This window comes from Cynara cardunculus (genome assembly GCF_001531365.2).
Source record: "Cynara cardunculus var. scolymus isolate 2C chromosome LG 5, CcrdV1, whole genome shotgun sequence".
NCBI lineage: Eukaryota > Viridiplantae > Streptophyta > Magnoliopsida > Asterales > Asteraceae > Cynara > Cynara cardunculus.
This window is the reverse complement of record NC_037532.1, coordinates 35,140,153-35,152,752: the sequence shown is the minus strand read 5'-3', so window position 1 is coordinate 35,152,752 and position 12,600 is coordinate 35,140,153. Positions and strand designations below refer to the sequence as shown.

Here is a 12,600-nt window from a genome sequence, read left to right as displayed (position 1 = left end):
TTCTAACTTATAATAAGATGATAAACATTTTTGTAGAAAAGTAATAAGTTGTTTCAAATAAGCAATCCCAAACACCCCCCCCCCCCCCCTTAGTATTTTAAACAAGATTAGTCCTTTTCGTTCGTACTAAAGTATTAGAGATTCATAAACGATTTATTACGTTGGTATACAAAATTTGACGAACAATCGCTCATATAATACTGTAAGATGTGTTATATTTGGTCTTCATACATCTTTTATATTTAAAGGGTTACAGTAGAAGTACAGACATTTTCGCTTTAAGAATTCACAATCATAATGATTTGAACCGACAGAATGGTATGGGAACTTTCAAATCATATTCCAAACATTTATGGTCATCTGTTTAATATTATTATACTTCGAGATTAATTTTTATACTACTGATTTCTGATAGCTATATTTTTAAGTGTAAGTAAATGGGGTGGGCACAAGGGCATATCTATGTAGAGTAGGGTGTTCCATTTCACTGCTCATTGTCACGATACAGTGGAAAAGAATTTATGATTCTTAAAGGTGCTACTGTTGTAACTCAACATGGCACTGTCATTTGGAAATTGAGAAGACCACAGAAAAATTCTAACTGTAAATTGTGGAAATGGAATTTGAATTCTTAGTGTCTGGAGGTCTCAAGTTCGAATCCAATGAGGAATAAAAATCTTCTTGTGGCCACAGAGGCTCAAATGCGGTAACTCCGGCTACCCGCAAAGCGGGTGGTCGCCATAGAATTAATCGGTTCGTATAACGGGTTGGATATCCAAGTTAATCATATATATATATATAACTATCTGAAAAAATTAACCTGTTTTTGGGTGGGATGGTGGACCTTAAGCCTAGGGTCTAACAACAGGCCCGGAACTGGTTACTAGGAGCCTATTTTTATACAAGTTTTAAGTTGAACCAATTAAGGGATCGTTTATCAACGTCTCGTCATTCTTTTTGTCATGTTCGTACGAACTTTCTTTGGGTTCTTTTTGGGGGGCTATTTTGGTCGAGTACAAATAGATGTTTGAGTTGGTCGTTTATTTACACAATTAGAGGTTTCGGTTACAATTTTTTGAAATGTTAACTTTATTGAGCTTAATGAAGCTCAGAGCTTATCTTGTCAGCTATACATGATTATTTGATAGTGGCTTAATGATATAGAAAGTAGTTTATTCAGTAAGCTTCTAAGGAAGAAGATTTATGMAGAAAGTCGAGTTATTTCCAAATCCTTTCCGATTTTATACAAACAGATTAGTCCACACAAACAACTTTATCCATACAGAGCTTAATAAACAACCAACCAAACAACTCATTAATCTGGTTAAAAAGCTTATCAGTTAACTGGTTTATCCACGTTTATAAATACAAACGATGATAATTCCGGTTTTAATCTCTTTTTAGCTATAATAAAAACGTAATTTTATGTTATATGATTATATATATATTTTTTATTTTAAAAAGAATTATATATTGTTATTTAATAATAATAATAATAATAATTGAATGTAACGAGAAGTTATTTGTCGTGGTGTGAGTATTGATTATTAAAATAACATACTCATGACAAATATTTAATTTATAATGATTTTTCTTTGACCACGTATTTTGAAAATTTGACATCATGATTTTTGCGTTTAAGTTTTAATTTAATTAATTGTTTATTGTATTATAATTCAAACTCTTATTTTGACAATGTTCTCGTTTGAACTTGTATCTCTCTCTCTCTCTATATATATATATATAAGGTTGGGTTCACATAAGAACAAGAGTTTTTTGTAAGACCCGTAAAACCAATTTATATTTATATATATATATATATATATATTAGAAGGGTACTCGTGCAATGTATCGAGACACATTTTCATTTCAATGTTTCGTTTTATTTTTTATCCATGTCGATATAATACAATTTTATGTAGTTTTGAGAAAGCGATAATGTTTTTATTTTTGAATAAAATATAAGTTTGAAAATATCATATAAAATTTACAAAAAATATATCAATATTAGTATCAAATTATCTAATTAAAAGTTCTTGTTTGTTTATTTTTTTTAATTCAAAATTTTTATTATAATTTAACGTAACGAATTAACTTAGTTTAGGTTTAATAATATTTTTTTATAAAGATAATAATTAAGTATTTTGTTAGAACTCGATAATTATCCTAATTATATTTTAGATTTTTTATATTTTAAAATGAGATGTTTATCCGTAGCTAGTTACAAGAATTCAAATATAAAGCTTTAATAAGTTGTACTTATGCACAATTCACTTATAATTTTGAATTTTAAATAATATGTATTAATAAACAATACTTTATACATAATCACTTTTCATTTGACTTTGACAATATGTTTCAATGTTCAATATTTTTTTACTGTTATAAAACAAAATTTAAGTCCACCTTAGTTTTTGTTAAAATGGATTTAGTGCCCAATTTTAATAAGACATATCTTATGGCTTTTATCCACATACCTCACATTTAAGTGATTATATTAATTGGCCGTTTATCTAAATGCTTATCCGGTAAGTGTTTATCGATAGGATTCAATATTATAATTTATTTTGATATGTAAGATTTTAATACATCAAAACATATCGAATGCAACATGTTAATGGGTAAGTGCTTACATGTGTAAAAGTCGTCATCCTTATTTACCGGGTAAAACTATCATTTTCATTGCTCTTACCCGATAAGATTCTTAGCCCTTTTCATGTTCATCCGATAAACGCTTACCAAGTAAGCGTTTAGTAAACAGTCCCTAAACCAAGAAAACCTCAATAAATCATTTCATTATTTTTTTAATGAAAATTGATTAAGTCTTTGCATTTTAAATCATTAAGTTTCTGAATTATTTTTTTAATCATTAAGCTTTCTTATTTTGAATAATTAACCCTCTGAACATTTTTTTTTTGAATAAATTATATCATCAGACTCTTCAAAAATTGATTACTTACAACTTTTTAACCTAAAAAAAGTTACATGTAACCGACTAAAAATGTTTTCTTTTAATAAATTAACCACAAATAAAAAAAGAGTGCATCAAAAAAAGAGAAAGATCGATGATAACCAACAACGTGTTAGGCGACATGGAGATAAGATAACGATGAGGCAACAATGACTGGCAGGTGGAGTGCTACTGTTGTTTGAAAAAGGTTTTAACAGCATTGGATTTGGGAACAATAAAACTGATTTAGTTTTTTTTTACTTTAAAACATTCATAGTCAGTTAAATGTAGCTTTTTTTATAAAAAGATGTAGGTAAATAATTTTTAAAGTTTGATGGTTTATTTACTTAAAAGAAAACTTAAAGACTTAATCATTCAAAATGAAAGAGTTTAATGATTTTTTTATTTAAAAAATAATTTAAAGTTTAATCATTTAAAATTAAAAAAATTCACTCAAACACTAATCATTAGTTGCCACCTATTAAATATGTTTTGTTTGATTTACAATTTTATGGGATTTTTTTTATTCTTTTTTTTAACTTTAAACTAGTGTTTGACATCATGCGTTGCATGGTGACAATAATCATTTTTAAAATTATTGAAAATAGCTAAATGAGTCGATGATAACATTTATATATTAAACTAATAATAATCAATATTATCTTTGATATATGAATCTACCTTATCATTATTGGTTGTTCTTTTAATATATATATATATATATATATATAATTTAAATTACAAAAATGAAATCTTTTAACGATTAATGCGGTTGAAAATATTTTAAAAATAAATAGAATTTGAAAGAAAAGTTTCAACAATTGTATGTTGAAAATATTTTAATGTAAAATAAGAATGAGAAAATAAAAGATGAATATGAAAAATGGTTTTTCATTAAACTTGGTTTCTCAATATTCCATGAGGAGTAGTTGTTGTCAACCAAACTCTAAAACAATTGTTAAAAACATATTGTTGGTTCTATTGAGAAAAAAAAAACTTAAGAAAAATGTAGAAGACATTAGTTAAAGAAAACCTCTAAAAGCCTAACAAAATTAAGAAGAATTGCATACTCAGATTAATCGTGTCGAAATAAACTTGAAAAAAAATATAACAATTAAAAAAGGGCATATTGAAGTTTGGTGATGCTACATGAAAAATTGTAACAAAAAAACTTCAAAAATCTCAATAAAAGTCAAAAGGAAAGCATACACACATTAGTTTTCTCAAAGTATACTTGAAAAAGATAACCATTACAAAAATGTGTTGAAATTTGTTGAGGCTACATCATGGTTAGTAATACTTCCAAGATTCTATCATCAGACGATTAATCGAACCATTGTTGCCATGAAAACTTTAAAAGTGTTGTCAATAATAAATTCTCCGTTTCATTGAGAAAACTTAGGAAAATCATAGAAGAGAAAAGTAAAAAAAAAAACAAAATTCTAAAATCCCAACAAAAATAAAAAGGAACGCATACCTGAATTGGTCTTCTCGAAATAAACTTGAAAATAGATTTGTTGAAAAGTAACAATTTATGAAATGAAAAACAAATCAAGTGATGGAGATGAAGAAAAATGAAATGAAAAACAAATCAAGTGATGGAGATGAAGAAAAATGAAATGAAAAACAAATCAAATGATGGAGATGAAGAAAAAAAGATTGAATGATGAACAATTTATGAAGAAGAGTTAGGGAAAATGAAAAGATTATGTTAAATGCAAACATAAATGAATAATCAATGTTTATAGAAATTAGAATGTGAAACTAAAAAAATTAAAGGAAAATGAATGGAAAAAAAAGATAAATAAATTTCCAACCTTTAGAAAAAGCCAAGTCATCAACCTTGGTTTCTCCTTTAATATATATAGATTAGGAATATAATTTTTTTATTTTTAATATAATTTTTTTTTTCAGTTTAAAATTTTCACAATTAAAAACAGGACCATCCCATTGGGCTCCCAATCCATTGCGGAACCGATCCAAACCATAACCACAAAAACCTAACCGATTTGGGTCTTGGCTCAGGTCATTTTGAAAAATAATTTTTAATTAAATTTATAATATTTTTATAACCGTAAAATTGTTTTCTCAAAAGGGTGTCTCAGGCTATGGTTGAACTAATTTCAAGAAATTATGACTGTAAAAAATTAACCCAGATAAATTTAATGGTTACAACTGTTGTGTATGTTTGAAATTGAATAATAACAGATGAGATATTCTACAACATTCTTCAAGATCTCAACCAGTACGGCGTAACCCTAGTTTATTCCCGAGTGCATGTCTAAGAGATTTTTCAAAATAAATAAAATCAACGTTTTAGACAAAATTGCGTCTAACAGATTCTCTAAAATACATAGAGTATAAAAGAGAGTGTGATTCTCTGTATTTGAAAAATTCCCAAAAATGATTATTAAGAGAGATAAATAGATTTTTTATATTATATTTTTATGAGTATGAAATTTTCATGTTAAACGTTTATGAAAAAGAATATCTTATAGCATGTATAAAATATTTTAATAATATAATTGATGTAATTTTCAAAAAAAAAAAAAAGAAGCTATTGGAGTTGAATGTAATTTTTTTTAAAGATTTGATTCTCCGTTTCTTAAAAGCTTTGGAGAATCTATTGAAAATGTTCTTAAGGGCTGTTTGACAGTTCCTGAATAGTTTGGTGCAGAATGATTAAGAGGCTCTCATGATAGATTACAAAATGAAATATAATTGTCTGATTGTTGTTTACAATGAACTTAGGACGCTGAATGGTCAAAAGAGATCCATAATACAAAATCATTCTGAGAGTTTTAGAACCATTAATAGACAGATTTTTTTTGCCATATCAAAACCAATTAAACAAGCTTTAATTTACGTAATTTGATTCTAGTGACTTTTGACTCGTTTTGGTTTCCGATTGAATTGATCAAATGTTGAAACACAAATAACCCGACCAAAAAAAAACCTAAAGATTAAATGTGTGAACACCATTGCTAACCTAACCGGTCCCTCTTTGTTTTATTGTTGCATCGATCTAAAACCGTTCCCTTGTCCAAACTTTTGTTTCCAAAAAAGTGGGACCCACAAGAAAGAAAGAAAAACATGTTTTTTATAATTGCAAGTACACCTGCAAAAGAAAGAGGCTTCTGTCGGTGGCTTAAAGCATTCTAAAAAGCTCCGTAGGGGATGCTCTTCAGAGACGTACCTATGAAGGCCTGAGTGGAGTCTCATTCGCCCGATCAACCAATTTTTACAAGTAGATTTCTTTTTTTCAGGATATGAAAGATATACCTGCTAAACTAAGGGGTGATTCGGGATATTAAAAAATACAAGAAACATCAATCAAAAAACTAAATAGTCCCTCGAGATCAAAAAACCTAAAAATGTCCCTTGAAATCAACTAATTTTTTCTTTAAATCTCTTAAAACAATGGAATTCAACTAAAAACATATCTGATAGTTTTTATCGTCTTTGATCCATTTTAAGGATGCATCTGCTCGATAAAGATCCTGCATCCGCCATTGATGCTATTATAAAGTGAAGTACATGTTTTTTCTAGAAATTGTTGTCTAGGTCTACCTTTTGGGAGGATAATGACTTACCTTATAGCTAACTTAACAACCAGATGGCTTAAGGCAGCTATGGTTGTATTGTCAAATCTACTTCAAATTTTATACTTTCCCTTGTCTAAGTTTTAATGCAACTCTCAGTATCCATATCACCTTACATACACCTCGACTAATCCTATTGGACCCTGAAAAACAGCCTCAAAAATCTTGAGTGGCCTTAGCAGGAGTTGAACCGTTGACCTACAGAAGAGAGGCTCATGTCGATGTGTAGTATGGTACAATTATTGTAGCACCACAATCACCATCGGGATCAGGCTGTAAAAACTATCGAAAAACCAAACCAAACCAATATTGTACTACACGGAAGTAGGGTTCTAGAGAGTAGGACCACGATAGAGAGGCTGTATAAAAACTTCCCAACTTCAACCCTAAAACAAGTCCAAATCGTTTTGGCTGGCAGAATCGGTTGTAACTAATGGTTTTCGTTCGAATGGTATATAGGTAATGTAGCTTTTATGACATCTAATTCTAGACGATGCGGGTTCTTTTATTTTGGAGGCCACCTACGATGAAACATAACTCCAAAGTAATCATGCAGAAGGGTGTATTTGAACACTTTAAAACTAGGGATGTCAAAAGTCTACACGGAAATAGCCTCTTTACTCCTCGGGTCAGAAGAAAGGCAATTTACATCTCTACCCTCCCCGGACCCCATTTTCATAGGATTCACTACGGTCGTTTGGTTTGCTTTGAACTAGAGATGTCAAAACATGTAATCAAGTAAGATCAAGAAGGGCCACCATAGCAAAGATCAAAAAATAGAAATAAAAAACGACCATACTTTGGAGAAGCATGTCTCCCAGGTTGGTATATGCGACCTTGCCATGCTAGCCAAGGTCGCATATAAACATTTTCAGCAGAGAAGGTAAGGCACAGAAAATGCAAGGTTGTATAATTCCATATCAGTTAGGGAGGGGAACTAAGGTTGCATTATAAGAGATTGGATCCCTCCTCTACCAGACGCGTTTTAAAACCGTGAATCCAGATGTGTGGACAAAGCGGACAATCTGGTACAGTTGGCTAGGATGCTAGAGGTAGGTTCTACATGATGTGTGTATGAGACTATGAAGGTCCCATAGGATCCCCTAATGACCTACGGTAGAAGCCACCATGTATGTGATCTTCATCCTTCATTAACTTTGTATTCTCTGTTGGTATTAGTATACAAACCACCATATCTTCCGTATGCATGTACACTACCTCACCGGTAGTGGAACCATGTTAAATCCTCGTGTTCATTATTGCTTTCACTAGTAAATCATTTATGGTGTTGGTTTGTGGTGGTTGTAGTCTTTTTATGGCCAGTATTTGTTGAACACACCTTGAGATCTATTTGTTTCCACATTGTTGTTGGGTTATTGCACTAGTTGTGTGTCTGGGACCTTAGTGTTTTGTTTAAGATAATCAAAAATCACCCGCCAGTATAAAGTAAACCAAACCACCGAACATAGGATATCTCACACAAATGTAGGATTTGGGGGGTAAAATGTACTCAAACCTTGCCTCTAACCCAGAAAGCAGAGAGAATGTTACCATGAAAACATCCGGCTTTTGAAGATGTATCAAATATGCATGCTTAATGCAAATAAAGAAAGCCTCACATGTCGCAACAAAATGAAAGTAATTATAATTTGACTGCTACAATAATATGTTTAAGGTTCAGCATCTATTACATTTCAAAAGAAAACTATGATGAATTGAGATTTAATTACCTGATCTTTGATGTTTTATGCTTCTGAGCATCCTGAAATTTGAGGTTCATCTTTATGTTTCAGCACTTGCATTATTCCACCTCCCAAGAACCTGACTTGGTTGACAAAATGAAAGCATTTAGATCAGTCCTATCTCCCTAACTTTTCTCCTTTTGGGTATGTTCTACTTTTCTTGTATTTTAAATGTTCCATCAAACTTGTAAAAGGGCAGGTTTCAGAAGTTGGTTCTGAAAATCTTGTATGAAATGGGCTACCAAACTCCAGTAAATGTGAGATAAATTAAGGGTCACGCTCAAGAACCCCAGAATAAAAGGCCCAATGCGAGCTTGTTTCATCTATTGCGGGTTGACCAAATGGGTGTTGCTGTAAATACATCTTTACATCTTCAGTTGCAGCCACACCTTCCAGATAGCCTCGAAGATCACCATCAGGACCTGCAAAAAGTAAAAATTCAAAACATTCACTCCATTTGGCGCAGTCCATGTTTGTAAGAGTGGGTTGTTAACATATTTATTCATAATATGCATAAACGGGTGGATGCATCTCTTGTGGAAGTTTTGAGACACCATACATTCATGGAAAACAAAGAGTCATTGGCCGTATCCGGGTTACCAGTAGAGCCCAACCTCTTTCTGAAGCTCAAGGGTTCGAGTCTCACCAAATATGAGTGTGGGTTTTGCCAAACCATATATATATATATGTATATATATATATATATCATATATACTTTAAAAAAAGATAATAAGTTAGTTCAGTGAATAAATTATAAGATACCTCACCTAAAGAGTTGTCATTTATATCCATGTAGCTGTAAGACAAGGGAAAAATTCCAGTGTGCTTCTACAAGATGATGAATGTAATCAAAATCATGACTGATATATGATAGAATTCTAAAGAAGTGTTGCTTAAGGGAAGGTGATAAATCTTACAGGATTGAGCAATGCCTTATATGGAGAATCATCTAACAACAATGTATTTGATTCATCATAATATCCATTCTCAGAAGCAAGATTATGACCATTTTGTTCCCATATCTTCCTCAGCTCCTTGAAGACTATAAACTTATGTTTGTTTTCAAGGCTCCTTGCACTTGAATTGGTGCAGTAGGATAAGTCCTAAAAGGAACAATGCGGATAAAAATCACTTGTTGCTTGATTACATTAGAGATAACGGAATCAGTAAGAACAAAGACAATTAATCATGAACGTTATAATCTCCAAACACGGTCATGTAGATATGAAATATAACTAACACTTATTAAGACCTTACTGAGTCCTACCGGTGCTGGTCTTAAAATATAAACCACTTCTTTTCAATGAAGATTAATTAAATTACAAGATGTAAGTGGCTGGATTTGATAGAAGCAAAGCTAAAATACACTTACCCAAAGAAACAACAGCTGCTTCTTCAAATCCCCCAATAAATAATCAACCACAGGGTCTAAAATTTTCCTGTGCATAATTTCATGAGTTACAGGTAGCGCTCATTGCATATTAAAGGAGAAGATGAAGAGGAAAATACACAGATTCAATGATACCTGGTTCTTGAAGACCAAATGGCGACCTCAAAATTCTCGAAGCAAAATCCTAAAAAACCATCCAAGAAGGGTCTCTTGAATACTGCATTAAAACAAGATATTAATAAAAAGAGAAGATGTGATTACCAAAGACAAAACTAGTAAGTTCTAATTTTCTTAGTCACCAAATAGCACATGTGGATCAAAATCTTACTTGCCCTTCTTAAAATATTTTTATCGGATTTACAATCCTTTGGTGGGGGAAAAATGATATCAGCAAGCAAACCATTTACATCAAGAACGAGAAGCTTTTTCCTCGACATTGCAACGTGATTTCTCATCACAAAATCTTTCAAAGAGGAATCACCAAGATTCTGATCCTTGGGGATTTCTACATCTTCTATGGTCATCTTTGCATAAAGAGATCTAACCATATTTTTATCGATCTGTTTACCGCCATCTATATGAGATTGCGCAGCAAGTCCTTCAAGTGATGGAAGATGTCCAGACCCACTGTTGGCAATTTCAGTATCTCCTATATTGTCATGGGGATTTAAAATGACAATAGCCGCTTTCTTGTCACGTGCAAGTTGCCTCTTTCTCTTTCTTGATGCTTCATCATTCACATCAATACTTGCAGTTTCCAAGTCCTCTGTAATGGATTGAGAATTCAGATTTTCAACTACTGACGGTTTCCTTATCTCTGATACCTGATTACTTTCATTTTGTAAGACTGTACACTTCGCATCATGGGTTGTGGTTGCAGGTGTGATTGTCTCACTATTGACAATATTTACATAATCTTCTACTTTTGACACCATCTTTGCATCAAGGCTTGTGCTTCCACTTAAGCCGATCTTACCATTAACAATTTCTGTGTAATCTTCTCCTTTTGATAAGGTCTTCACATCAATAATTTCTGTCCCACCCGTCTCACCATGTGCCATTTTTGGGTAAGCTTCTCTTTTCGACCCTAAACCCTTCACGTCAACCACTGTGATCGTGCCTCAACTCGTCTAAAAGTTTTCCTTTTTTTCTCAATTCCTACCTCTTTCTCTTTTTCGACACTGAGTTTTTCCCATTGACACTTGTGTTTGCACCTTGGGCCTGTTACTAAACTCTCCTAGAATGATGACTGTTTATCCAGTCAACATTATGAAAAGGAACTTCCTCTTTACTCCCAGATTTCAAATAGCTTCTTTTTTGGGAACCTGATTCTAAACTTGCACCTTAACCTTTCTTTATTCCTTTCTTGCAATTTACTCAGCTTGGTAGCACCTGCGTTGATTTCCATTGACTGGAGATGCCATGATGATGAACATGTTTGGGAAGAATTTAAAATGTCTAAGCAACATACCAACAAGCATAAAAAACAAAATAAGTATCTGTACACAATAACATAATCCTCACAGATAATAACTAAGAACCCTAATTTCACATTAACCATATGAAAAAATCAATCACAGTTCTCTCCACTACAGAAAATCCCACTCCTCTTGCATTACTCCCATTCAAAAAACAATTCCCTCTGAGTGAGGATATCAAGCAGAGTTACTTCAACCTCAATTTCGATACGAATTTTCTAACAAATTTAGAACATTTTCCCATCTACATTGAACTTTACGTTCCATAACAATTGATGCAAATAAACAAAAAACTAAAAAAACATAGTATCACAATTGAAGCATACCAAAAGCTAACATCAAAGTGAAATCCTAGCTTCAGAGTGCAAATGGAGTGAAATTTAAAGCAATTTATGTATCTAGACATAAGTAACCAGCTCAAATATCAATCGAAGTCGAAATCATGGAGAAATATAAACAAACATGAGAAGCAGAACATCGGGATAAGATAAAAGGAAAGGAAACGATAAACAATTCCAAAGATTTTGATCGAAATACCAGAGATTTGATTGAAGAAGTCGAATCGTCGTTCATACCTGGATGCGAAATTCTTCGTCAACCTTATAGTCGACGTACCTGGAATATAAAAAGTCTGTTCATGGCACCACCATTTTTAAGTGCACGCAAGGCCCTTGGGTAACCGAAAAAGCGACTATAATGATTGATTGTTAGGTTGGTGATCGGATGGTTTTGTGGACAATCATTGAATTATTTTGTAATTGTTTACAATAAAATCATGGTTCTTAATAATTATGGGAGATTCATCATACAAAATCATTTAAAGGGTTTTAGAACCGTCAGAGAGGCAGATTTTTTTTGTCAAACAAAATTTATTTAACGATTCAAAGATTGTCTCTCAATGGAATTATTAAGAGGTAAACAAACAACCCTAAAATTAGGGCGTTAAATAGCTAAGGAAGATTCGGGATGTAAAATTATTCAGAAAATTTTAAAACCATTAAGAGACGGATTTTTTTTGTCAAACAAGATTCACCTCTTAACAATTCAGAAGTTGTCTCTTAATGAAATTATTAAGAGATAAACAAACAACCACTAAATTATGAAAATGATCTTCTTGTTTAGGGTTCAGATTGTATACATTTACAGTAAACTCTTGAGTTTTAGGTATTGTTTGGTAAAAATAAGCTAATTTATTTTATGGTTACACGTTTGATAAACATAATCTAGCTTACTGAAACGTTACTTATTGTTATATTTTTTTAATTATAACTCTTATTAATAGTATTTATTATATATTAGCATTAATTATAAATAAATATTAATAAAATCTTAATTATACATTATATAAATTATTTATAATAATTATTAATCATATTAATTATTTCTATATCTATACTATATTATAATGCATTTGGCTAAAACTCTTAAAAACTCTTAA

The 12,600-nt window shown here is 31.4% G+C and overlaps 1 protein-coding gene across 3 annotated transcripts; it reads right to left on the bottom strand.

Moving 5' to 3' along the window:
- Positions 1-8,145: 8,145 nt before the first annotated feature.
- LOC112513119 (probable C-terminal domain small phosphatase) lies at positions 8,146-11,784 on the bottom strand. 3 transcript variants are annotated; one of them, XM_025119266.1, is made up of 7 exons: positions 11,738-11,784; positions 10,013-11,142; positions 9,820-9,901; positions 9,667-9,733; positions 9,212-9,397; positions 9,062-9,122; positions 8,146-8,716 (listed from the first exon to the last, which is right to left on the bottom strand). In XM_025119266.1, the coding sequence occupies exons 2-7, from the start codon at positions 10,743-10,745 to the stop codon at positions 8,562-8,564; spliced, it is 1,284 nt and encodes a 427-aa protein (XP_024975034.1). In that variant the 5' UTR covers positions 10,746-11,142; positions 11,738-11,784; the 3' UTR covers positions 8,146-8,561. The 3 variants fall into 3 exon arrangements, with proteins under 3 accessions (XP_024975034.1, XP_024975035.1, XP_024975033.1); XM_025119267.1 differs by lacking the exon at positions 11,738-11,784 and adding an exon at positions 11,700-11,723; XM_025119265.1 differs by lacking the exon at positions 11,738-11,784 and having other exon boundaries at positions 10,013-11,714.
- Positions 11,785-12,600: the final 816 nt, after the last annotated feature.